Source organism: Episyrphus balteatus, chromosome 1, assembly GCF_945859705.1.
Source record: "Episyrphus balteatus chromosome 1, idEpiBalt1.1, whole genome shotgun sequence".
NCBI classification, from domain to species: Eukaryota; Metazoa; Arthropoda; class Insecta; order Diptera; family Syrphidae; genus Episyrphus; species Episyrphus balteatus.
Window position 1 is genome coordinate 78,613,765 of NC_079134.1, and position 27,490 is coordinate 78,641,254.

Below are 27,490 nucleotides of genomic sequence, written 5' to 3' on the forward strand. Positions count from 1 at the left end.
ATTATGTTTTTCTCTTTTAATTCTTCAACAATTGATACAATTTCATTAGAGTGATTATTATTCCCTGCTTGTTGTGACCCGATTAAAAGCTTCAATCGATCTACAAGTTCATTCGGATCATCCCAATATATATAGTCTTTCTTCATGTTTGATAAATTCATTAATCCACTTCCGAATGAAGGTGTGGTATTTGCAAATAAATGTTTTATTATGTTGTATTTAGCACCACGATTACCTCTTACTTGTTTCTCTGGGTCATGGGAATCTCTATGCGAATTGGTATCTGTTAATATAGTTTTATAGTGGTTTAAATCTTCACTATTATATATTTTTTCGTTTGGTCTTTTCATGAATATGAGCTCATATAATCCATGTGTCCCTTTAAAGTTCTTAGTTTTTACATGTATATCATTTCCTTGAACCCTGAACTCACCATCTCCAATATATAGCTTTCCATTTTTCAAGTATATACCATATATATTATCAATTGAATTGGAATTGTTAATAAATAGATCCAGATATTTTTTAGGAATATCAGAAAATTCTTCATGAGATAATTGCTCTGCAAAATTACGATGGTTAATCCGTAGACTCTTTCTAGTCTTCGAATGTTCTGTATGGGTTCTTGGGGTACTGTTATTGTTATCTGTATTAGGGTAACTAATGAAAGGTGACGGTGTTATAAACTCTTCTTCCTTTCTAACGGGTTCAATTTTCTTTGTAGAACTTTGAAAAATATTTTTCTCGTGTTCTTCCTCTTGCTTAGAGTTTGATTTTTTAACTAATTTATTAAGTGGAGTAGTAATTGGTCTTAGAGCATCTTCTACTTGAGTTTCGTAAGCTTCTTTACCTCGTTTAAGAGCTTTGTTATTTTTTCGCAGTGCGTCTGTGGTTTTAATAAGTTCTTCTTTGAGTTTCACATCTATATGCATCATATTTATTTGTTTACTTTTTTATTAAAACAATCCGTAAATAAGGTTCGTATACATCGAAATAATCGAATCAATGGATTTAAGTTAAGAAAGATATTACAGGTACTTGACTTAATTGATGAACTTTGATCATTGAACTGTGTGAATCGATTTTTAACTGTACTATTGTGTTCAGTAAACTGTAACGAAGTGTTCTCATAGAACATTTCTGCACATTTGATGCAAAATGACAATGTGATTTGTTTTATAGAGAATGGGTAAAGCCGCTTTAAACAGAACTTTGGAAAATGCTGCGCAAGCTTTACACTGTTTTAAACCGTTTCATACCGCTCCAAAACGCTTTTCGAATGGCTCCGAACAGCTTCAAAACGCTTTTTAAACAGCTAGGAACAGCTCCAAACCGCTTTTCGAACCGCTCCGAACAGCTTCAAACCGCTTTTTAAAACAGCTCGCAACAGCTCCAAACCGCTCCGAACAGCTTCAAACCGCTTTTTAAAACAGCTCGCAACAGCTCCAAACCGCTTTTCGAACTTTTGAACTGTACATTTACACTGTATTTAGTTTCAGAAAACTATCAAAGCCTTTCCTATAACGACCTTTATTCAAAGACACATCTTTATCAATAACTAAAAAACCATGTTTAATGTTCCAACATTCTGCACATAAATTTTGAAATGTTGAAAATGACATATCTGAATTAACATGATCATTGTAGATATGTTTTAAGTTCATATCATCCTGTTTAAAGACAATTAGAAAATTTGCATTGTCTCTAATTAAATGTTTGGGTATTCTGGTATATGTCTGGCACAAATAAAAACTATCAATATTATGATGTCGCCCCATGCTAAAGTATGTTCGAATAGTGTCTTGTTTTTCACAGGCAATATCATCAAATATAAATATGGAGTTTGGTTTAGCTTCTTCAGGTGGTATAACTTCACTGTTATTGGAAAAAGTAAAGAACCCCATATGCTTTATTGGTTGGACGGCTCTTCGTAGAAATTCATATTTTGGCTGTTGTAAAGATTTCGAATAAATATATATATTTTCAAATTTCAGCCCATTTGGATGTTGAAGCAAAGTCATCATTACATTAGTTTTTCCGCAATTTGAGGGGCCTGTTATCAAACCTCTTATGCTATTGGGCAATAATATGCTATGCTTTTTTGTTTCAATTCTTTTAACCATATCCATGTTTTCTATTGGTAGCCGATGTTGTTGTTTAATGAATCGCATGATGACAAAAACTAAATGATTTTCCCATATATATTAAGGTTTTATTGAAAAAATGTCATAACATTATTAGTGACCTTCGAACATCGTTGTATACCTAATAAAATGATAGATTTTTCTAATCAACCTAATATTCAACGAAAAATTGTGAAAGGAGAAGGTTTATTAAATTCTGTAATTAATAAACTACCAGTTGAACTTCACTTACCTGGTTACCAGTACTGTGGGCCTGGAACAAAATTGGAAGAACGTTTAGCTAAAGGCGATCCAGGGATAAACTTACTTGATCAAGCTTGTAAACAGCACGATATTTCATATTCCAAATTAAAGAATACTCCTGAACGACATATAGCAGATAAAATTTTAGCTGAAAAAGCCTGGCAAAGAGTTAAATCTAAAGACGCAGGTCTAAGAGAACGAGCAAACGCATTATTAGTCACCAACTTGATGAAAGCAAAAGTAAAGTTTGGAATGGGTGTAACTGATAATAAAACTAAAAAGAGCCAGTGTAAGCTCACATTTAACAAATCAATTAAAAATGTGGGGAAAATTGTTATGACTAAAAAACCCCACAATTTAAACAAAGCTATTAAAATAGCTTTGTCAGCTGCTAAGAGAATAATTAAGAGAAACAGAAATATTAAGACACCAAGAGTTATATCTGTACCTAAATCAGGTGGAGTAGTACCATTCCTTGTACCTCTGTTTGCAGGACTTTCAGCACTAGGTGCATTATCTGGAGGTGCTGCAGGTATAGCTAAAGCTGTGGATGCGGCTTTTAATGCTAAAAAAGATCTAGAAGAAAAGAAACGTCATAATACAAAAATGGAATCTATTGCAATTGGTAATGGACTACATCTAAAACCTTATAAGAAGGGTCTTGGATTGTTTTTACATGTACAGCCAAAAAACGTTTAGATTCGCTACCCAAACGTGCATTAAATGAATTGGATATCATTAATTTTGCAAAAATGAATATTCCTCATTTTCGTGGTGTTTTTATGCGAGATAATTTACCCCGGTATAAGCCATGGAAAAATGAATGTGGAATCGTTAATCTAGATTCTTTAAAAGGACCAGGAACACATTGGGTAGCATATTGTAAAAAAGGCAAACTAATTGAATACTTTGATAGTTTTGGGAATCTTCAACCGCCTATTGAAATAATACATTATTTAGGTTTAAATATCAAATACAATTATACTAAGTACCAAGATTTCAATACGTTTAATTGTGGTCATTTATGTTTGAAATTCTTATATGATTGTTACTTCTAATAAATAAAGATTATTTTTGAAAAAAATGTTCATTGTTTAGCTCATCGTCATGGCATTAACACTTACACTAAGCGGGGAAACTTCCTATCTATCAGCCGAATATTTTCCAACGGTATACTTGAATAGGGATTACGTTTGTGGCCTCGTAGATTTTCAAACATATAACTCAATTCCAAATGTGGATGAACGAAACAACTTGTTCCATATAGGAGAACACGAAATCGAGATCCCAGTAGGATCCTATGAAATAGATGATATTGCATTCTTGATTTCTAAGACATTGCTAATGCAAAATTCTACCGCCAAAGTAAGGATAGAAGCAAACAATAATACACTAAAAGCAGAAGTTGAAAGTAATAAGACAATTTACTTTGATAGACCTAGATCTATTGGAACATTATTGGGCTTTAGTAAGCGTGTACTTGAACGGGGTAAAACTCATATGTCAGATTTAGCGGTTGACATTAATAAAGTAAACGTCATAAGAATTGAGTGCAACATAATTGTTGGTTCCTATTTTAATAATACTCCTGTTCACACTATTCATGAATTTTCACCCGAAGCAGGAGCAGGGTATAAAATCATAGAGGTTCCAAAAAATGTCATCTATTTACCTGTGAACGTCAAGCAAATAACTTCTTTATCATTAAGGCTTGTAGATCAAGACGGTGATCTAATAAATTTTAGAGGAGAAACAATAACCAATCGATTGCATTTACTACCGAAATCAACGTAATGTTACTCTATAACTATATATCTGAAGTCAAAGGTGATCATTCAATTAGTTCTGAAAAGACATCGAAGCGATCAAGACCAAGATTGTCTCTTGAAAATAAAGCATTTCTACTATCACTAGGATTTGCCCTGAAATAATAAAAAAAAAAAAAAAAATGAGCGAAATACTAAATATTAGTCACTGTCCTAATTATGATAATAGCATTACGAAATTTGAGTATCATAGTTATTCAGCATTTCTTCAATCCTTCAATACCAGTGATGAAATACGTATCCCTATACAACAGCAGGATCTGTGCATTTTACCCAGTGAAAGTTTCATTTATGTAGAAGGAAGTCTGACAAAAGCAGATGGAGGAGTTTCTTCCACAGCAAAACTATGTAACAATGCTATACCATTTCTTTTTGAGGAAATACATTATGAACTCAATGGTATCGATATTGAAAACAATAAAAATGTTGGTATTACAACATCAATAAAAAATTTCATATCATTAAATGAGAATGAAAGTAAAAGTTTGGAAAATTCTTCATGGACTGGAAAGGATAGTATTTCGCTTTCATCGGGTAATTTTAACTTTTGCATTCCATTGAAAAATCTTTTAGGATTTGCTGAAGATTATAAGAAAATCATTATAAACGCAAGACATGAATTGATTTTAATTCGAACTCGAACTGATGAAAATGCCTACATTAATTCAGAAAAAGAAAATTTAAAAATGTCAATCCATAAACTACAATGGAGGGTTCCTCACATTACCTTATCCGATTCCAATAAATTGGTACTATTGAAACAAATTCAATCGAAACCAATTAAAATGCATTTTAGAAATTGGGAAATGTATGAATATCCTACTCTACCTACTAACACGGATCATGTGTGGACAGTCAAAACCTCAACTCAACTTGAAAAACCTAGATATATAATAATTGCACTACAAACAGCGCGTAAGAACTATATAAACAAAGATGCTAGTAAATTCGATCATTGCGATGTTAGCAATGTGAAAGTATATTTGAACTCAGAAGCATATCCTCGGGAAGATTTAAATTTGAAGTTTAATCTAAATCATTATGCTATTCTTTATGAGATGTACAGCAAGTTTCAACAATCATATTATCAGAAACCACCGCTACCACTCTTATCCCCACAAGAATATAAAGATATTGCTCCAATTATGGTTATTGACTGTTCTCGTCAAAATGAATCAATTAAAAACGGACCTGTCGATGTAAGAATTGAACTCAAAACATCCATCCCTGTTCCAGATTTAACAACAATGTATTGTCTTATTCTTCACGACCGTATAATTGAATACAATCCAATGACAGGAGAAGTTCAAAAACTTATCTAAAACGTAACAAATTGTATACCTTTTTTAAATAATAAAAAATATTTTATTTGCCGATAAAAAAAACACATTCTGGTTCATTTTTTTTTTTTATTTTTATTTATTTTTTAGTTTTATTTTTTTTTTTATTTTCAAAGTCTGAAGAAGAAGATAAAACATAATTTAATTACAAAATTATTCTTTGCATCCTCTTTTAAATCCATATGGCAATGAACTGTGATTGCTAAGAAAACGTCTTTTTTCTGCTTTGGGCTTATACGTTTTGGTCTCCGCTACAGTCACAACTTGGTGACCCTGTGTACGTCGAATATTATTAGAATTAATAATTATACCTTCATTGTCCGATGATGAAGAATTTAGTACTGCTTCTTTTATTGAGTCGAAATTGATTTTTTGTGATGATTGGAAATTAAGACAAATGCCCTTTACCTTGCATACTATGTGTTCTAAATGATCGTTTGTACTATAAAGTTTATACGCATAGTTTTTTGGACCACCGCCTGAAAACAAGGTTACAAGCGGAGGCTATCGTTACTGCTTCCAAAAATGGTTCAACATTATTTTGCATTAGAAATAATTTTCTAAATGCTAAACATGCCTCGGTCAATATCTCCACATCGCTCTTGCAGTATTCTTCAAGCTCATGCTGCATTACAAAATAATCATTTGCATGCTCTGAATGCCATTTCAAAAAATTATTTCGTTCCTCTACTCTCATTGTATCCGGACTATAAAATTCAATAGCCGGTAGTTTCCCTGTATATTTTTCATTTATTTTCATGCTGAATAAATGAGGAAAATAACCTTTTTTTAATTCTGATGGCAGATTGAATGCTTTGGGTAATTTTGATAGAGCCATTGGGAAATAATTTAATGAGTCCAGAAATTTGACATCACCAATCTCCATTAAAATTATTTTAGTTCCACGCATAAGTAATTCGGGATTAAGGCTTGTTTTTTGCAGTACATAATTTAAAATAAATTGATGATCATAAGCCTGGCCATTGTGTGCTATCACAATCACCTGTTTGTAATTTTTTCTGACATTCAGAATATATTCCAAAAACTTTTCTATTACATATCCTTCTTTTTCTTCTTGTTCACGTATTATGTGTAGTGAATGCTTACATTTCTGGCAGAAAAATAGATTTGGTATATCTATACATTGATCACATTTCTGTTTGAATATACATAAGTTGGGCTCGTGTAGTTTAGCTCTACTATTAATTTCTTTTTCTTGCCGACTTTCCAAGTCGTAGAATATGTATAGACAGTTTTTAGAACAAAGTGTTCTTTTGTCTGGTTGAATATAGCAATGATGATCCCCTGGCACATGCTTGTCACATTGTTTGCAGAAGTATTCATCACAATAATGTTCTCGATTTGATGCGTATGTTTTTAAGCATAAAGAACATCTTTTAATCTGCTCACAAATAGAAATGTTACTCGTAGATCCACCTGCTTTGTGGTTATCGAAACACTGCTTTCCTCTGAAGCTTCGATAGCAATTATCACATAAAATCTCAGAGGATGTTTTAACGCAAGCAGTTTCGTTTTTACATTGGGGGCAGGAACGTACACATCTATGATGATTTTTCGTGTTATACGGCACATGACATATTTCACAGTAGTAACTACAGCAAAATGCTGACGTCAACGATGTTATAACACAATAATGGTTCCTGTGATATAGCAAATTAATCTTTTTTTCTTCGAGACAACCATTAGCGGTAAAGACACCTTCAAATATTATTTTTCTGCCCTTGGTGTCATACTCGTACACAGTGATTTTGTAGCCTTTTAGGTGATCTTGGAATATTTTCAGTTCAGGAATCCCGCAACCATCCTCTGGTATACTTATTTGAATTTGTGTAATGAGTCTCAAAGCTCTTTCTGTTTGGACGTTCCTAACATCCTTTCTTAGCTTTTGAATGTTGATTTCTTTATCAACATATGCCATGGCCACTATCAATGCTCTTGGCAAACATAAGTTGTCCTTATTCTCAATACGTAAGATCCCCTTACGTTTAGCACATTCTTCGTCAAATGTGTTATACATAGAGGAGGGCTTAATTGATCCTTTGCCTCTGGGCATTTTAACAGCCGTAACTGCCAAACAAAATTGGTCCGTGTTTACCCCTTCAGAGTTGCTTTGAAATATACTCGCTATCATGGTCCATACATCGTTGAACGACAAATCTCCACAATCCCGGAAATTAATCCAGCCACTGCCTCGCTCGCTTGAGAAATTATCCCCACAAAAAGTTACCCCTATTTTATCTGTGGGGGCTAGATCACTTGTAGCAATCTTCAACATCTCGTTCACTGCCTCCTTTACCCATGAAGTTGGTTCTTCATTTTTGGGTATCGAGCGGATCTTGAATTCAATTTTTCGTCCCTTTAAATTGAACCTCTTATTTGTGGATGTGATATCACTCACAATTTCGATTTTCTAAAAGAAACAAAAAAGCATTCAGAGAACAACCATTTTCAATAAAAAAATCAGAAACATTTTAAGTTATTTTTTGGAATATTTGTAATTTATTATTTTTTCTTTTTTAAAATTTTTTGTTGTGAGTTATACAAATTTTTTTGACTATCATAGTAGTCATTGAAGCTGAAGATTACCTCTTCAGAAGAGAACATTTGTGGCTGTTCTTGTTCCTCAATAGGGGTTGTCGTGGCTGCTATGGCTTCTTGCTGTTGTTGTAGTTGCTGTTTAATTTGCTGATTTTCGGGGGTTGTTGAGGGTTGTTGTCGTTCTTGTTCCTTTGATGGCTCTTGCTTCTGAAATATTTTTCATAGGTTAGTATTTTAATTTTTTTATATTGACATATAAGTATAAAATTATATCTGTATATGTAACTTACCTTATTTTCCTTCTCGTGGAAATCTATATGAAATGAGTTGTGGCCATATGGGGCCACAACTTCAAAGGCTAAATTAGCCAACCCCTCTATGTCACCATCATCCATTTGGCTGTTACACCTTTTTGGGAGGTAAACCTCAAAGTCCTCCAACTCCAGCATGATGGAGGGGCCATATTCCGATTCCCGCCTAAAGGCCCGAACGATGTTATACTTCTTCTTCAGCTCCAGCTGGACTAGCCTTTTATAGATTTTCCTCTTTGGGGCTAAGACCTTTTTAGGTTTAATGGTCGACACCTTAGACTTGAGTTTACTTAAAAATCCTGACATTTTTTTTAAATGACTTTATAAATTCAAAAAATGAAGTGTTGCACTTGAACGTATTCAAAAGAATAATTTTTTACTTTGAAAATGCTCTACTCTTTATACTAAGTTCCTTTCCTCAAAATTTCTTTGTCATCCCCACTCTAATCTTAGAAAACCAATATAATTTGTTTATGGTTTGTGATCCTACAGGCGAGTCCAAGATTTCAAACATATAATCCAAAACAGAACGATTCTTGATCACTGTGACATATTCAAGAGTACTCATAATCAAAATATAAGTTAAGAAACAATTTAATTAAAATCAAAAAGTAAACATCCAACAGTCATCCTCATCACATATTGATATCCAGTTCATATTGATAAACAGTTTTAAAAAGAACACAAACAGTTAGCACATAACCAATTACTATACGTCAGCACATCCACCATACGTGGGAGTATGCAGACCGCCACCAACGATGCAGTACAGATAAGAAATCAAAAAAAAATGTCAATGTAGGCTAAGATAGGATTATGATTCAATTAGACGTTCACATTTTAAGGAGGGAAGAGTTAACAAACAATTTCATTAAAATCAAAAGTAAACATCCAGCAGTCATCCTCATCACACATTGATATCCAATCCAATCCATATTGATAAACAGTTTTAAAAGAACACAAACAGTTAGCACATAACCAATTTCTATACGTCAGCACATCCACCATACGTGGGAGTATCCAGACCGCCTCCAACGATGCATTACAGATAAGAAATCAAAAAAAATGTCAATGTAGGCTATGATAGGATTAAGATTCAATTAAAAAGATATTCATCGCTGCAGCACGCGGCGACGGCGGCACAAATGCATTTTTCAATTGATCATATTCCGATGCGTCTGCTGCTTCGCCCTTTAATTTACACTCCAATATCAAGCTTGATACAATCCAAATGTTCTTCTTTTTTCTCAATGCATCAACATCCCCTTTGAATCAAATATGTAACCAAATTTCTTTTTTAGAAACCACACACAAATACATTTTCCACAACCAGCAACTACTCGGCAAACATACCAAACGATTCTATAAATAACTCAACCAGCAACTACTCGCCAAAAATACCAAAAGATTCTATAAATAACTTTTTTGTAAGCATAAATATGCTTTACACGCATCAAACTACAACTACTCTGATAGCCTAGTGCAAGTGTCACACACCCGACACGCCATAGGTTCCCGGTTCAAATCTCCGCCGCGGCAATGTATTTTTTAATTCTCCAATATCGAGCTACATACAATCCAAATGTTCTTCTTTTTTCTCAATGCATCAATATCCCCTTTAAATCAAATATGTAACCAAATTTCTTCTTTAGAAACCACACACAAATACATTTTTCACAACCAGCAACTACTCGGCAAACATACCAAAAGATTCTATAAATAACTTTTTTGTACGCATATACGTCAGCACATCCACCATACGTGTGAGCATCAAGACACCCACCAACGATGCAGTACAGATAAGATATCAAGAAATGTCAATGTAGGCTAAGATAGGATTAAAATTCAATTCAAAAAATATTCATCGCTGCAGCATGAGGCAGAGGCAAACATACCAAAAGATTCTATAAATAACTTTTTTGTACGCATAAAAGATACTTTCGCGCATCAAACTACAATTACCTCGATAGCCTAGTGGAAGTGTCACACACCCGACACGCCATAGGTTCCCGGTTCAAATCTCCGCTGCGGCAATGTATTTTTTAATTCTCCCATATCGAGCTACATACAATCCAAATGTTCTTCTTTTTTCTCAATGCATCAATATCCCCTTTAAATCAAATATGTAACCAAATTTCTTCTTTAGAAACCACACACAAATACATTTTTCACAACCAGCAACTACTCGGCAAACATACCAAAAGATTCTATAAATAACTTTTTTGTACGCATATACGTCAGCACATCCACCATACGTGTGAGCATCAAGACACCCACCAACGATGCAGTACAGATAAGATATCAAGAAATGTCAATGTAGGCTAAGATAGGATTAAAATTCAATTCAAAAAATATTCATCGCTGCAGCATGAGGCAGAGGCAAACATACCAAAAGATTCTATAAATAACTTTTTTGTACGCATAAAAGATACTTTCGCGCATCAAACTACAATTACCTCGATAGCCTAGTGGAAGTGTCACACACCCGACACGCCATAGGTTCCCGGTTCAAATCTCCGCTGCGGCAATGCATTTTTTAAATTTAAATTCCACAAGTACCCATAGCGCAGCGGCGCACAGTGGGACGACCCATAGCAATAAATAAAAAATACAACTATTTTAGCGGTACTTTTTATTAATTGTTTAGTCTTCCTAAATATATGAAAGCTCTTAATGTAAAAAAAAAAATAAATTGATCGATTGGTGTAGGAGTAATCGACGGGTTAACATTGGTATTTTTTTCGGATTATTTTTTGAAAGTTTTTTGATAGTTTTGGAAATATTCGTGTGGTTATAAATCAATTCAACAATGGTTAATAATAGTAATGAAGGTATCTTCATTAAAAATGGTTTTTAAAAAAGTGGATTTTTTTTGTGGTTGTGTTTTTTTAATGTCCATTTTTAGTGTATTTGTTTGTGCCCAAAAAAAAACATCGTTCTTAACTTTAATAAGTATTTTCTAAAAATGGTCGAAAATGGGTCTTGGGTTCTTTTTTGTTTTATAATCAGCAATGTTTTCTTAAAATAAATCACGAAAAAAATCCTGCTCCAACTTGCAATTCTTTATGAAATTGACATTTTATGAGATCAACTGCGTTCATCAAAAATGGTGACTTATTCAAAATATGGCTCGATTGTGAAAATTTCAAACTTTTCGAACAAAATTAAGCAGTTAATTGGATTGGAATAGCTTAATGAAGGAGAAAATGCGAAATTTAAAGAAATTTCGAGGCTTTTTGTGTCAGTTTGAAGCAAAAATGGCATCATTGCCAGAGAAAGAAGGAGATCTTTATGGACAATAACCAACGATGGCTTCACTTTAATTTTTTTTGCAAGTTCGTAGACCAGAACATAAGCTTCTGTTTGATGAAAGAAAAAAAAATATTCTAGAGAACTTCATGCAAAAAATGGGACCTCTGGTGGACCAAACCTGGGTATGGCACAACAATTGATGTCAATACTAGTCGACGTTCTTTTTCGAATCCAAAGTTGAGTTCCGAAATAAACCGTATAGATAAGAATATCATCTTTAAATTTGCATTAATTTTGACAACACTTGCTGCTGGTCGAGAAATAAATATGGACACGTTTGAAGAACTAATTTTTGGAACAAGAAATCTTTATCTTTCAAAGTACAGCTGGTACTGTATGTCTAGCAGTGAATAAACTTTTACTCCATGCAAAAAACATAATAAGGTTTATTCATTTACCTATACCTAGCTGTTCTTTCGATAGAAGCGTTGTAAGCAAGGTACAAAAAAATAAGGAAAGCTAGTTTGGATCATACTCAAAAGAGTTAGACGTTGAATTCAATTACCGACTTGATTAATCATTTATTTATAGCGTCATATCTTTAAATTTGAACATCAAAACTAGTGCTGCATTTCAATTCTCAAAAAGTGACCCAAATATGAATTTTACTGGGTTAACAATAGTTAAATTGCAGAATTATGCCCATGGAGTTAGATCTTAGTAATATGCATAATTCTTCCGAAAGTGATGGTGATTACTTTATGTATAGAAGTATAAATTTGTTTAACTATTTATTTAGCTATTAAAATAATGTAATCTAGATAGCAAAACATAAGCAAACATTCATAAATAAAAATTAAAATAAAAACAAGTTCGCTGCTCAGGTCTTTTATATAAAATATCCTAGATTTATAGTATCCTAGTGTATCAATTTCTTTGTTTTTAGGTTACAATCATAGATATAAGTGATAAAATACTATTTCAAGCATATTTGGCTGAATTTCTTATTTTATTCCCAAGATATTAATTTTGCCGTTTTTCCCATACACTCGTTCCACTGTGCGGCGGCGGCGCCAAGGCGGCCACCTCAAACAAAACACAAACCCATTAAAAACCCATTAACAACCCATTAAACAACACCGCCGTGACCTCAAACCAATTCAAGGGCATACATCCCATCCAAAATTTTCCCACGCCGTGGTCCACCAACTACTACTAACAGCGCTATCAAATTCAGAACTTTCTCCGGCATACATGGATATGACTGATGAAATTCCAGGAAAAAGATAGTGGTTGGTCGTTACTGAGAATTCTGCATGCTGAAATATGCATTAATAAATACACACCTATTAAAGGTTCGAGGTATTTACCACTTCCGGAATTTATTCTCAAAAAAGGAGCATGCATAAACGTAAAAAATGAAGATGTATATTGCTTCAAATGGGCAATCATCTCTTCTCTATTCGGAGAAGATACAAATAATAAAGAAAGACCGCAAACATACAGAATCGATGATATCACTTCAAGAGTGATATATAAAAATGGTCAAAGAATAGACTTTGGAAACTTACAGTTTCCATTGAAACTGTTGGAAATTCATCATTTCGAAAGAATGAATCCCACCATAAGTGTGAATGTTTTTGGACTCGATGAAGAAAGAAAGTGCGTAATAGGACCCTATTTCAAAACTAGCCAAGAAAAGCAAAAACACATAAAAAACCTAAATTCTTTCCTATTTTTTTCCACAACTTCTCTGGTTATGATTGTCATTTATTGATTAAGGAACTTGCTTCACTTAAGGGTAATATTTCTATAATTCCTCTTAAGGGGTAATAACACCTTGTAAACCACGAAATCGAGCGTCATATTCATCAGCGTATAAAACAAAGAAGAAATATTATTTTCTTTTGGTGTTTGCTTAGTTTAATTAAGTATATTAATAGGTAACAGAATAGGTTAGTGTTAGATTTTTTAATGATGTGAAATTTTTTAAATGGCGGTGTAGTTCAGGATGATAGTAAAATCCTGTGCTCCCATCGGGCGACCAACTAACTCCTACAGTTTTTAACCGATTGGGCTGAAATTTTGTGTGGCAAAATACTATTCTCTAGTGAAGTACGAAGGATTTTTTTGAAATATTAAATTTTAACGATTTTATGGTCTTTTTTTCAACGAATTTTGTTTTTGGAATGAAATAATTTTTTCAAACTAATGCCATTTCTTTAAAAATTAATATTTCAAAAAAATCCTACGTACTTCACTAGAGAATAGTATTTTTAAGATGATTCAGATGATTCAGAAAAAGGATATATTTTTGAAGTTGACTTAGAATATCCCAATTCTCTACATGACTTGCATAATGATTTGCCATTTTGCGTGGAAAACAAAAAAGTCAATACATCTAAATTTTATAAACTAATTGCAGATTTAACACCAAAATACAATTATGTGATTCATTATAAGACTCTTCAATAATGCATTATTAATGGATTAAAAATTGTTCGTGTGCATAGAGTTTTACAATTTAAACAGTCTCGTTGGTTACAGAAGTATATAGACTTAAATAATCAGCATCGTACTCTAGCCATCAGTGACTTCGAGAAAAAAATTTTTAAATTAATGAACAATAGTGTTTTTGGAAAAACAATGGAAAATGTAGACAAACGAAAAGATGTTAAAATTGTGACTTCTTGGGAAAACCGTAAAAAGCGTCTTGGGGCCAGAGCTCTGATTGCAAGACCGAATTTTCATAGTTTAACTAGATTTACAGAAAACATGGTGGCCATTCAAATGAAAAGAGCTAGTACCTTTTACAACAAGCCTTTGTACTTAGGATTTTGTATCTTAGAGTTTTCAAAATGGAAAATGTACGACTTCCACTATAGCTATATGAAACCTAAGTATGAAGCCAATATAAAACTCAATTATATGGACACGGATTCTTTTATTTACACAATCAAAACTGATGACTTTTATAATGATATCAAGAATGATATAGAATTGTATTTTGATACTTCTGCATACTCTCCAAACAATCCATATAACATCCCCTTGAAAAACAAAAAAGTGTTGGGGATGATGAAAGATGAAAATTCTGGAAAAATAATGAAGGAATTTATAGGTTTGAGGTCAAAAATGTATTCCTTTTCAGTTAAATCAAGTGAAGTTAAATAAAATGCACGACTGGGTCGCACGAACTTGCTCTTAGAGTTAAAGTTGCTTAAATTTTTAAGACTTTTTATATAGAAATTTGGAAAAAAAAACAAAATTCATTTTTTAAAAAAATAAAATAAAATCTGAAATTAAATTGCCCTCCAAAACAAGTATGCAGTTTTGATTGATATATTAACATGCATTTTTAGAAAAAAAATTTTCAAAATCGTTAGAGCCGTTTTTTAAAAAACTAATTTTTAATAAATATTTTTTTGGAAAAAAAGTTTTAAAATAAAATAGGTATGCCATTTGGTAGAAATCACTAATCAACATCTAAAAACAAAATTTCAAAAATGTTCAATGTCCCGTTTTCGAAAATTTGATTTTTCAAAAAAAAATTTTCAAAATTTTTTTAAAAATCCAAAAATTATTTTTTTCAAAATTTTATTTTTGGCTTATATTTAAATTATATAAATGCTTCTTCACAAAAAGTTTCGTTGAAATCGAATAAGCGGTTTCGGAGATAATCGGATTTGAAAAAAACGGTTCTATGGCAGGTACCGTTAATAATGATTTTCAAAAAAAAATTTTTTCATTGAAAGATAGACCTTAGCTTAAAACTAACATTTGAATTTTTTAAACAAAATCGTTATAGCCGTTTTCGAGATATTTCAATTTTACTAAACTCGGTATATGACAAGTACCGTTATTTTTTGTCCAAAAAAATTAATTCCAAAAACCCCTCTGGAGAGTCGCCAAATAACGCTACATAATAAGTTTGACATTAATCGTTCCATCCGTTTAGGCTGTAGCTAGGGTTGCCAACTTTTTTAAGAAGGAATAGAGTATATTTGATTTCAGAGACGAAAAAAAAGAGTACATTTGAAAAAAGAAGAGTACCATTTATTTCAAGTCTTGAAAATGTATTTTTTTTTTTGCCTCTTACAGTACATAACAATTTTTTGATGTTTTTAAAATATGTGTATGACTAAACGTTCAAATTCAAAATTCGTGTACATTAAGAGCTCATTTTTGATCAATTTCAACGAAGCCCTATTCCTCTCCTCTCGCCATTTCATATTCAAGACCGAAAATACTCTCTCAGTGAATGTTGAAGTGGCAAGAACAGATAGAATATGGCTTACCTACAAGTTTTGCAGTTATCAATATAATTCATCGAAATAAAAATATATAAGAAGGTTAACTCAATTTTAAATACCTTGATATTTTACCAGAAAAAACCGAATATTTTAAGGTCTTAACAAAACAAAGTAAAATAGAGAACAAAATTTGAATAAAAAAAATTAAAATTTTAGTAAAAAAATTAAATTTTAAGTTTGACTTAGAAACAAACAAAACAAATAAGTCTTACTAAAACAACGACAAAAATTATAGTGTTTTGTACTCTCTAAATTACAATTGTTCAAATGTAGAAATTATAAGGTCGAATATTTTAAGCCTCGTTTTTTTTCATTCAATTCTATCTTTAGAATTATGAAAGTTATCCACCAATTTGTAAACGTTAAGATACTTATGTTTATGTGATGGTACACTCAGCTTTAAGTAAAAAAGAGTATTTTGACGTACTCTATCAGAGTTATAGATTATAGAGTACCCATACGTGAAATAGAGTACAATACTCTTTTTTAGAGTACGGTTGGCAACCCTAGCTGTAGCTCCTTATACAGACAGACAGACAGACTGACAGACAGACAGACAGACAGACGGTCTTCCGGGACCCACTTTTTTGGCATTGTCTACCATCGTAATGTCATGGAAAAATGTTATCTCAACTTTTTTTTTTGTACGAATGCATAACTTGATACATAGTACCTATATCGCAAGTGAAAAGCAAAAGGTGTCAAAAAAATTGCACTCAAAGACATAAATTTGGTAAACTATAGAGATTGTTTATATAGCAAACGAGTCTATCACGGGTAAATGTTTGTTTTTAGATCTATTACTCATCAAATATACACCGAAAAGCTACAGAAGGTTGTTTTAAGAAATCTAGATGATAAAAGATTTATAAGGGAAGATGGTATAAGCACTTATGCATGGGGTCATTTCAGGCTACACTAGTAAAACAGTCCCTCTTTTCTAGTTATATTTAAATTATGTAAAATAAAATAAGAATTTTTTAAAATGTATAAATAATTAAATATAAATTTAAATGTCGAAATTGTATATGAAAATGAAAATAAATAAATAAAAAAAAAAAAAAAAGAAAACTAGGCCTATACAATGTTTTTATTTCATAAATGAAAATCAAATAACGAAGTTCACAACGAAACCTGACGTTCAGAACCCAAACATAACCCAAAACCCGACGTTAAGAACCCAAACATAACCCGAAACCCGACGTTCAGAACCCAAACATAACCCGAAACCCGACGTTCAGAACCCAAACATAACCCAAAACCCGACGTTAAGAACCCAAACATAACCCGAAACGTGGCGTTCAGAACCCGAAAACCGACGTTCAGAACCCAAACATAACCCAAAACGTGGCGTTCATAACCCGAAACCCGACGTTCAGAACCCAAACATAACCCGAAACCCGACGTTCAGAACCCAAACATAACCCAAAACGTGGCGTTTATAACCCGGAAAACGACGTTCAGACCCCCAGACATGATGTTTGAAACCCATGACACGACGTTCATAATCCGAGACTGATGTTGGAAAAGCATGGATGCTAAATAAAAAGAACGAAAACATAAAAATTAAAAACCAAATTTTCGTAAAAATAAAATAAATTTATTTTTCTTAAAATCTCTACATTTTTTGTTTACATATTTTAAAATGTTTTATTCTCAAACAATTCTGTTGACTACTTGATCAAGTGGATTGTATTCAATTATACGGTCATGAAGCATGAGGCAGTAAGCTGAGGTGTTTGCAGGTATATTCTTTGATGTTCTCATCTCCAAGCGTATATCAACTGCTCCTGTTTTTAATGCTTCATTTTGATATCTGCAGTCTACAACAAATATTGGTGCACGTGATTTGAATAGATCCCAGGAAAGAAGAGACTCTGAAGAAGTTTTATTATAGTAGGTTTTTTGAAAATCTGCGTACATTCTAAAAAATAAGCTGTATCTGTTCTTTTCAAATGAAACATTTAGGTCTTCATGAGAATATACATCAGAATTCAGATAAACTTTTAAGTCTGTTAGACTACAGTGATCAAACGTTGTAGGATCAGCAGTCAGATTTTTATTTTTACCAGTTTGTAGAGCAAAAACAATGTATCGAGGTTTTTCTATTTGAGTTGTTGTCTTGACATTCCAGATATGATGATCAGAACTTGGCAACATGGGATATTCATAAAGATCCCAGTTTCGGAAAGCAATTTTCATAGAGTTATTTTTATTGATAGATTTATATAAGTTTAATTTCATGGAATCTGATAAGGTTACGTGGGGTACTTTCCATTGTATTTTTTGAATGTTAATTTGTACTTTTTCATTGGTTGGAGAGATCAGTGCGTTTTCATCCACTCTTGCACGGGTGATAATAAGATCATGTCGAGCATTTGGAATGATTTTTTTATAATCTTCAGCGAATCCTAAAAGTTTGTTCAATGGAATACAATAATTAAATTGAAATGGTTTCAAACTAATAGGTGAGTCAGGAGACCAGGATGCGATTAACAGCATATCACTTTCATTTTTAGTTAAAGATAAATAATTTTTGATCGTTGATGTTATTCCGACATTTCTATTGTAATCGATTTCCTTTCCATTAAGTTCATAGCGTATTTCATCAAAAAGAAAAGCCATGGCATTGTTTACAAGTTTTGTATTGTTATTTATTGTAATTTCTTTTAAATCTGTTGTCGATAATAATCCTTCAATATATAGAAAACTTTCCGAAGGGAGAACATTAAGATTTTGATGTTGTATGGAAATCTGAATAATGTCATTGCGTTCAAAATTGTTTTGATACGGGGAATAAGTATGATATTCATATTTAGAAACACTTTCATTAATCTCCGGCTCTTGAAAAATATTAAGCATATTTCTTTTTTTGCTTCGTTTTTAATGTTTTAATGTGTATCCTAAGGATAATACAAAGTCCTGATTATCTTTCGTAAGACGAGATGTTACCGCTGTTGTGTTCGAAGATGGATTAAGTTTTAAATTATTTTGTGTGTTGTTTCTATAAGAAACTGAATTTATTTTATAATCGTATACGATCATGTTTCCGGCTTTAAATGTAATCGGGCTTTTCCGTCTTGATCAATAAACTTTAAACACAATGATGTTATCCGCTTGACGTTCACAGGTAAATAAATAACATTCCTTGGAGCTTCAATGATTTTATAGCCTGGACTTACTTTAACAGCAAATTCATGCAAGATGTGCGCTGTTTGATTATTAATATACGTTCCTTCTATGATATTGCATTCAATGCGGACTGCATTAACTCTGTTAATATCAACATAAAGATCTGATTCATGTAATAAATTTGATTTTAGAAGTTTCTTGCTAAACCCCAGAATAGCTCCAATAGAATTTGGTCGGGAGAAGTCAATGTCTTCTGAGCTAGTTAGTTCACATTTCAAAGTATTGTTATTTGCCTTGAATTTAATTTCACTCTTTTTTGTTCCACTTTTCTTGTTTTTATTGATTTCACTTAGTTTCTTCTGTATAAAATTATTTATATCTTCAATCTCATAAGAACCAATAGGAAAAGATATGATACTATCACCTGCATGCAACAAATTATTAAACTCATCTACATTTGGTATAGAATTATATGTTTGAAAATCTATAAGACCGCAGACATAATTAGATTTCAATACAATTGGTGGAAAATACTCAGCATTAAGAGTTGATTCATTACCACTCAAAGTAAGTGTTAACGACATCTCGATTAAAAGACAAATGAAACAGTTTTGATTTTACACATCATTTTATTCATTTCTTATTCTAGTTTTTGAAAATATTATGACATTGCTCTAATAAAAACCTTAAGCATAAATGACCACAAATAAATGTTTCAAAATCTTGTTCTTGAATATAATTATAACATATTTTATTACCAAGGTAGCTTATTACTTCAGTAGGTGGTCTTAAATTTCCAAAACTATCAAAATACTTAACAATATTATTTTTTTGTTTGCTAGTAATATATGCTAACCAATGAGTCCCCATACCATCTTCATCGTCCAGATTTATTACACCACACTCCTTATCAAATGGTGCTTTCGGTAAAGAGTTACGCATAAAAACTCCTCGAAAATGCTTCAAGTGTTTTCTTCCAAACTCCTGAATATCAAAATTGGTTAAGGGATGATTAGGTAGCAAATCAATTAGTTTTTTGTGCTTGGTGAATTTAAAAAAAGACCAAGACCATTTTTATATGGTTTTAAGAACAGTCCATTTCCTTGAATAGTTACTGACTCCATACTCTTATTATGACGCTTGTTCTCTTCAAATTGTTTTTTAGCAGCTCGTACATCATTGAGCGCTTTTACAACGCCAGATATTCCCCCTGTTAGTGATCCTACAGCAGATAAACCAGCTAAAATAGGAGCTAGAAGTGGTAGAATTTGTTTTTTCTTATTCTTAATAACATTTTTTGCAGCCTTCACAGCAATATTAGCAATAGATGTTGTTCCACAACAATTTACATTTTTTTTAATAGCATTTCTTGCTTCGCTTATTGCCTTTTTAAACATGTTCTGTTTGCAAACAAATTTTGATTTTGTCTTCTTAGTTCTTTTAATATCGTTTTTGGTCTTACAGTTACCCATTCCGAATTTAGTTTTAGATTTCATCATGTTGGTGACTAGAAGACCGCTTAATTTTTCAGATGCTGATGAGTCGCTTGCTTTGAATCTGTTCCACGCTTGCTCAGTTAGAATTTTATCAGCAACGTGTCGATCTGAGAGAGAGCTACTTTTTGAATAAGCGGCAAGCCTCATCCAGCTGATTGATTCCTTTATCCCCTCTACGTAAGCGTTCCTCCAATTTTGTTCCAGGTCCACAATAATTATATGAAGGAATATGTAGTTCAAATGGTAGTTTGTCTATAACTTTATTCAAAAGCCCTTCTCCTTCAAATGATTTACTTTTATTACAATGATTCTGAGTGTTATGTTCAATCATAGTATGATTAACACACCTTCTTAGTTGAAGGTTGAAACATTTATGATTACAAGTGTATAAAAACGAAATGTTTTATTAAAAAATATCTTAGTCATGCGTTTCCTTAAGCAGTCAGATGTCATAAACGTAAGCAATTTTGATTCCAATGTAAAAATTAAGAAAAAACATGGAAACTTATTTCCAAACAATATTCGCGGAATTATCGTTGGACCATCAAACTGTGGAAAAACAAATGTCATGTTAAGCATTCTTCTCGACCCCAAGGGCTTAAAGTTTGAAAATATTTATATTTATTCAAAATCTTTACACCAACCAAAATATCAATTTCTAAAAAAACTTATTACATCTATCAAAGGAATGGAATACAATGAATTTTCAAACAATTGCGAAATAATGGGCAGGTTCAGGAAATATTAGGGACTAAATATTTAGTCAACGTCATTTTCTGAACGGAAATTTGAGTAAATTGACTAAATTAGTTTGGATATGATGTTATTGTCAAATTTCGAAATTTAATTAAGACCGCATGGGGCAAACACCGAATTTAAATAAATAAATAATATCAATTATAACCGATAATGCATTTTAACCCGTTTTTCACACAAATAAATTCAATTTTGCTAACGAAATTCTGTAATAACAAACAATCAGCTGTCATGTTGACAAAAAAACTTTCCTAGATTTTTAGGTAAAATTTTCTTGCCTAATTTTCCAGTTAGCTTTCCAATAAAATTACCTAAATTGGAAGGATTTTTTTTGACAGTTGACCAATCAGAGGCCGAGAAATTACCTAAATATTTAGTCCCTAACGTTTCTGAACCTGCCCAATGCCTCCTTCGAACGCTAAAAACAACTCAATATTTTTATTCGATGATGTCGCTTGTCAGAAACAAAATAATATAAGAGACTATTTTTGTATTGGTCGCCACAATGGAGTTGATAGTTTTTACTTATGTCAGTCCTATACTCATATACCAAAACATCTAATTAGAGACAATGCTAATTTCATTATTCTTTTCAAACAAGATGAATTGAATTTGAAGCATATTTACAAGGATCATATTAACTCTGATATGACATTTAATAAATTTAAAGAGTTATGCTCATATTGTTGGACTGACAATTTTGGATTCCTCGTAATAGATAAGGAGAACAGTATTGAAAAAGGCCGCTACAAAAACAGTTTCAATAAAATTTTAGTACTATAAATATACATATATCATTTAAAACCAAAACATTCTAGTAACAACACTGTTTGAGAAAGCTAGTCCTTCATATTAACGTTAAAAACAAAAATTATTTTTATCCACACCAAAAAAAAAAAAAAAAAGGATGAGAACGTGTTAAGAGATTTAATAAAAACAAAGAATGTCTTAAGAAATAAATATTTTCAACTAAAAACTGGCAAAATGGCTAGAGAAACTGATTTAGAAAAGACTTTCAAAGCTATTGTTGAACCATTGAACAAATTGGTTGAAAATATTAAAAAAGAGACAACAGAACATGATGATGATGATGATGACACGAAATAAATAAAACCTCGTAAGCTACATTTCAAATCTCTTGATGAAAATGAAAAGGAAGAAGAACATGACAAAACAAGATACTTTCCAGAAATGGATACTACAGATGACTCCATTTTATTCAGTACACCAATAAATAGTTTAACCCTAAACAAAACATCTTCTCTAGTTAAAAAAATATTGTCAGATTCGAACCGCGATACAACATATGGTCCATATTTTGATGCAAATACAAATTCTATTAAAATAGGAAAATGTCGTTTTGTAATGAATGAACATGATATTGTTATTGATGATGAAACTTTTACTCGAACTCCTGGTCTCATTGAATTAATTCTAAAGAAAAATCCACGCCCAAAAATATATACTAGTGATGACTTAGAAGAATATGGAAAAATCTTATATAAAACTAATGCACATAAAGCTAATCATGATAGTTCCAGTCGAATCAAATCAAATAGAGGTGCAAAATATACAAAAATAATTAAACAACTTGCTGCAGGATTTAATAGTGAAACAGAAAAAACTGGAAAATCTTATTCTTATTATTTACAAATAAGAATATTGAATATGTGTATTGGAACGATCCTAATGAACTTGTTAATAGACTAAGACTTTTGATAGCATCCAAAAATGCTGGTAATAATAACCATCAGAATGAAATTAATTCTGTAATTGAAGAGCTAAAAGAATCCAATATTATATATTAGCTTCGTTTCAATCTATTAACTTTGCATATAAACAATGAACGTTGGCAAGTTCGGTAGGAGCTACAAGCCTCTTTCAAAAAATAAAGGTCTTGTAGGACCTCCAGGAATAGGTTTTAAACTTCTATCGTCTGGTGATTTTGATATAGAAAATAGATATTTAAACAATGTTGGAAGTAATCCTGAATACCCCCACCAAGCCGTATGCAAAGGATATGTTGATGACCAAATAAGTCTTAAAGAATCAAGCATTATAAACCACATAAATTTTTCATTAATGGAAGTTTTATCCACTTTTAATAAGGAAATTCATATGCTAAAAAACCACATAGACTCTACGATAAAGGAAACAATACAAAGTTTGGAGCAAGAAAAGAAAGCAACACAATTAATTTCTCAACAACTTAAAGATTCCATAGAAGAAAAGTATGTTGACGAGAAAATTAAAAATAAAGTTGAACATTTTATGAAGACGCTGTTTCCTAATGTACCCTTTACGCCCATAGATTAAAATAAGTAAAAAATGTTATATGTATTTGTATTAATATAAACATAATATAAGTGAAAATGAAGAAAAGATTTTCAATTTTCATAAAGTAAAATAAAATTTGTTAGTTAGCATTCAACACTTGAACAACAAGGAACTTCAAAATGAACACTGATAAAATAATAAAAGATATTTTTGATTTTTTAAAAACAAATGGCGAGTCAGTATTGGATGAACACTATGGAGAATTTACCAACTGTATTTCAATGGTTAGTAAATTTAAAAATACTACATGCATAGAATCATCCCATGGACATCATTATACTAACTGTAGACTTCAAACGTCGTCATGTTATCATCAAAGGTTACGATGACTTATGGCAAGCTGACCTGGTTGAAATGATCCCATACAGTGAACAAAACAGAGGATTTAATTATTTAATGACAGTAATCGATACGTTTTCGAAATTTGCATGGGTCATTCCAATGAAAAACAAAACGGGTATTACCATTATGAAAGGAATGGAACAAATATTTAGATGTTCTTCTAGAATTCCAAAGAATATACAAACAGATGATGGAAAAGAATTTTTCAATAAAAACTTTAAACTCTTAATGGAAAAGTACAAAATTAATCATTACTCAACATTCAGTTCATTAAAGGCTTCCATTGTCGAGAGATTCAATAGAACTTTTAAAGAAAAAATGTGGAAAGAATTTAGTTTCAATGGAAACTATAAGTGGATGAATATTTATAAGAAACTACTTAATGATTACAATCACTCTTTTCATAGAACCATTAAATGTTTTCCTGCAGATGTAACGAAGGAAAATTCAAAGTCATTGTTACCGCTTTTTAAAACTGATAAAGAAGGAGCAAATAAACGAAAATTTAAGATCGGCGACAAAGTAAGAATCAGCAAGTATAAACATGCATTTGAAAAGGGATATACACCAAACTGGACTACTGAGGTTTTTAAAATAAGAAAAATCAAAGTTACAAAACCAAATACATATCTTCTTGAAGATTATCAAGGAAATCCTGTACAAGGTAGTTTTTATGAACCAGAACTGATGAAAACTAAATGTGCAGACACTTTTCTTGTGGAAAAGGTTTTACAGAAGAGAGGAAATAAGGTTTTTGTTAAGTGGTTGGGATTTCCATCAGAACATAACTCCTGGATTAATAAAAACGAATTACTGTGAAATATAAGAAATGTAAAAAATAAAGGCAAAATAAAAAAATAAAATATTGATTTAAACTGTTTTGTTTGTTTATTTAGAACTATAATTTTTGATTTTTTGTTTTAATGGTTGAATATAAATTATTTCATTTTCATAAATTTTAATTCGTAAGTTGATCCGATTTGTCTCACAATCTCTAAGACATAGTTACCTCCCCCAATTGATGTCATGCTGCTTGCCGAGAGTTGGGAATATCTCTGCGGTAGAAAAGTCTGTAGGAATAAATAAATAAAAATTATTTAAAGTAATGAACAATGGAAAAAAATTAATTATTTTTTAACTTACTGCGAACTCTCCAAGATCTGCGACAATGCGTTCCCCCCAACGCGTTTTAACTTTTCGTAGAGCGAAAATGTTGTATTTTATGTTGGCATCCAGTTCAGATATTTTCTTGGATGGTTTAAAATTGCTTATTTCATTAAGTGAGTTGGCTTCTCTTACTGCAAAATCATCAAGAGTGAATATTGAGTATTCTTCTTCAAAATACATAGTGAATGTCGTCTTGTTAGTTCTCGAAATCAACTGAGCTCGTCAGTAACAACGAATTTTCCTTTTATAGAAGCCCTTTGCATTCAATATATATGTAAGACTATCTTAATAGATTGACAAAAAATGATAGGGGGACATCGTTGTGAACGAAGTAAACATTTTACATAATACATATACACATTCATTATAATATATTCACAGATAATAAAGGATTTCCATTATGGCTCAAAATCATCCCCCCAAGTGGAAATTCAAACAAGTCCAAACACGTTTTCAAGAAAACGCACCAACGCACCTAAAAAACTAGTAAGAGAATACAAATATTTCGTCTAGACTTAATTACCTAGATTCTCGGAAAACCTTTCTTTTTAATGGCTACTATGCAATAGTTTATAGTCTTACTACTTTAAATGTATCTCTCCCCACGACCATATATTTTCTTTTTTATTGCCGCATCTATGTATATTGTATTCACATCATGACATTTTGTTCCAAATTTTATCTGGAATTTATTACAATGTTATAAATCTTTTTCCTAACTTATACCTAGATATGACAAGTTACAACTCCTACAAACTCGTAATGCCTTTTGTTCCATAAATAGTTTTCTAATAAGATTTCATCCATTTGAAACGCAATGATCACACAAACATATAAGCCTGCTTCAATTCTCTCAATCAACAAGGTGCATCCACCATATCATCCCTCAGAAATCCTAAAAAATATTACTGCACATCACTATCAACAAAAAACAGTCACAAAAAATTGAATTCAACCAGAAAACTCCAATTTATAACCAGAAAAAATCATTCAAAAAGGGCTCTTTTCTTCAAGTCCGATATTTATACTACTGTATAATTGTTGTAAAATACACGCATCAAAATTTTACCATCTCTATCACTATACCAAAACAGGAAAATTTACAGTCTCGACAACAGTACATTTGAAAATAGATCCTATACACTTCATCTACCTGTTTTCTAAGCACTCGACCCACATTCCCATTCTAACTAGACCCTTTTTCCACGCACACAATATTCTACCTACCTAAACAGATCCCTTTTCCACGCACACGACATTCAATGAAAACTATCATCTACAAATTTCCTACACTTCTAATTCAAAGAAAATTTCATCCACCTTTTTTCCACACACGCACATGACAATGACACTCAATGTATTCTACCCATGCTACTATAAGACTATAGGCTCTGCTCCCTCCTCAAGGAGCAATTTTGGTGCTCGGAGCCGAATTTTTGTACTGGTGCTCCTCGAATTATTCCTCAAGTCCGATATTTATACTACTTAAATCGTTCTCCCCACAACTAATGTTTTCAAAGCCGGTTCACCTGATAACTTCAAAACTACTGCACCGATTCTTTTGAAAGGACAATGGTAATTTATGTATGGGAGCTGGCCCTGAGACCAATAACGATAAGTCATATGTCATTGAAAAGGTATTTTTGCGTACATCAATTGTTTGTATGGAGACAAACTTCGATTCGCTGTTTGAAAAAAGTTATAGACATAAATGTACAGCTGGGTAAGAATAGGCAATATTCGGAGAAACGGCCGTAGACTTACTAAGCTCACGAAGTAAGGGCTCAAATTGGTGTCAAATGAAAATAAGTTGATAGAGAAAATGTAAAAATAGGGTTACCGCTTTTAAAATTGGAACTTCTAGGTGGCAACCCTATTTTAATAGAAAAAAATGGTATATAACATATCTTTGTAATATGATCAAATACGAAAATTTTTTAAATGTCACACAAAAGCCTAAATAGTGAAAAAATCAATAAAATAATATTCGGAATGTAGGCCTACAAATTGGCAACCCTATTTAAATTAAAAACAAAAAAAAATACATAAAAAAAACTTTTTTGAGCAAATACCTTTTCAATGACATATGACATATCGTTATTGGTCTCAGGGCCAAAATTACCATTGTCCTTTGGAACACTATTTTCTCAAAAATATAATATTATTTATAAAATCTATAAGTAAGGGTCGCTTTTGAGGGGGTATGGTCTGTTTCGCTTTTCTTTTTCGGTTTTTGGTTGTTTCGTCTAAGTCGATTCGCTATTTTATTGTT

General features: G+C 31.9%; 2 protein-coding genes across 7 annotated transcripts in view; one reads left to right on the forward strand and one right to left on the reverse strand.

Moving 5' to 3' along the window:
* LOC129905220 (receptor-type tyrosine-protein phosphatase mu) overlaps positions 1–27,490 on the forward strand; it is a 1,191,339-nt gene that overhangs the window by 962,838 nt on the left and 201,011 nt on the right. The window lies entirely within an intron of this gene.
* On the reverse strand, positions 8,050–10,985 carry LOC129905232 (uncharacterized). The gene is made up of 2 exons (XM_055980678.1): positions 8,403–10,985; positions 8,050–8,319 (listed from the first exon to the last, which is right to left on the reverse strand). Exons 1-2 carry the CDS (start codon positions 8,727–8,729, stop codon positions 8,077–8,079), a joined length of 570 nt encoding a protein of 189 aa, XP_055836653.1. The 5' UTR covers positions 8,730–10,985; the 3' UTR covers positions 8,050–8,076.

What these genes read in the sequence shown, in the direction of transcription:
- LOC129905232 (XM_055980678.1), bottom strand. Translation starts at nt 8,729, where the DNA reads ATGTCAGGATTTTTAAGTAAACTCAAGTCTAAGGTGTCGACCATTAAA. An exon ending in TCCACGAGAAGGAAAATAAG is followed by an intron (nt 8,320 to 8,402) that starts GTAAGTTACATA and finishes AAAATATTTCAG; the next exon opens with AAGCAAGAGCCATCAAAGGA.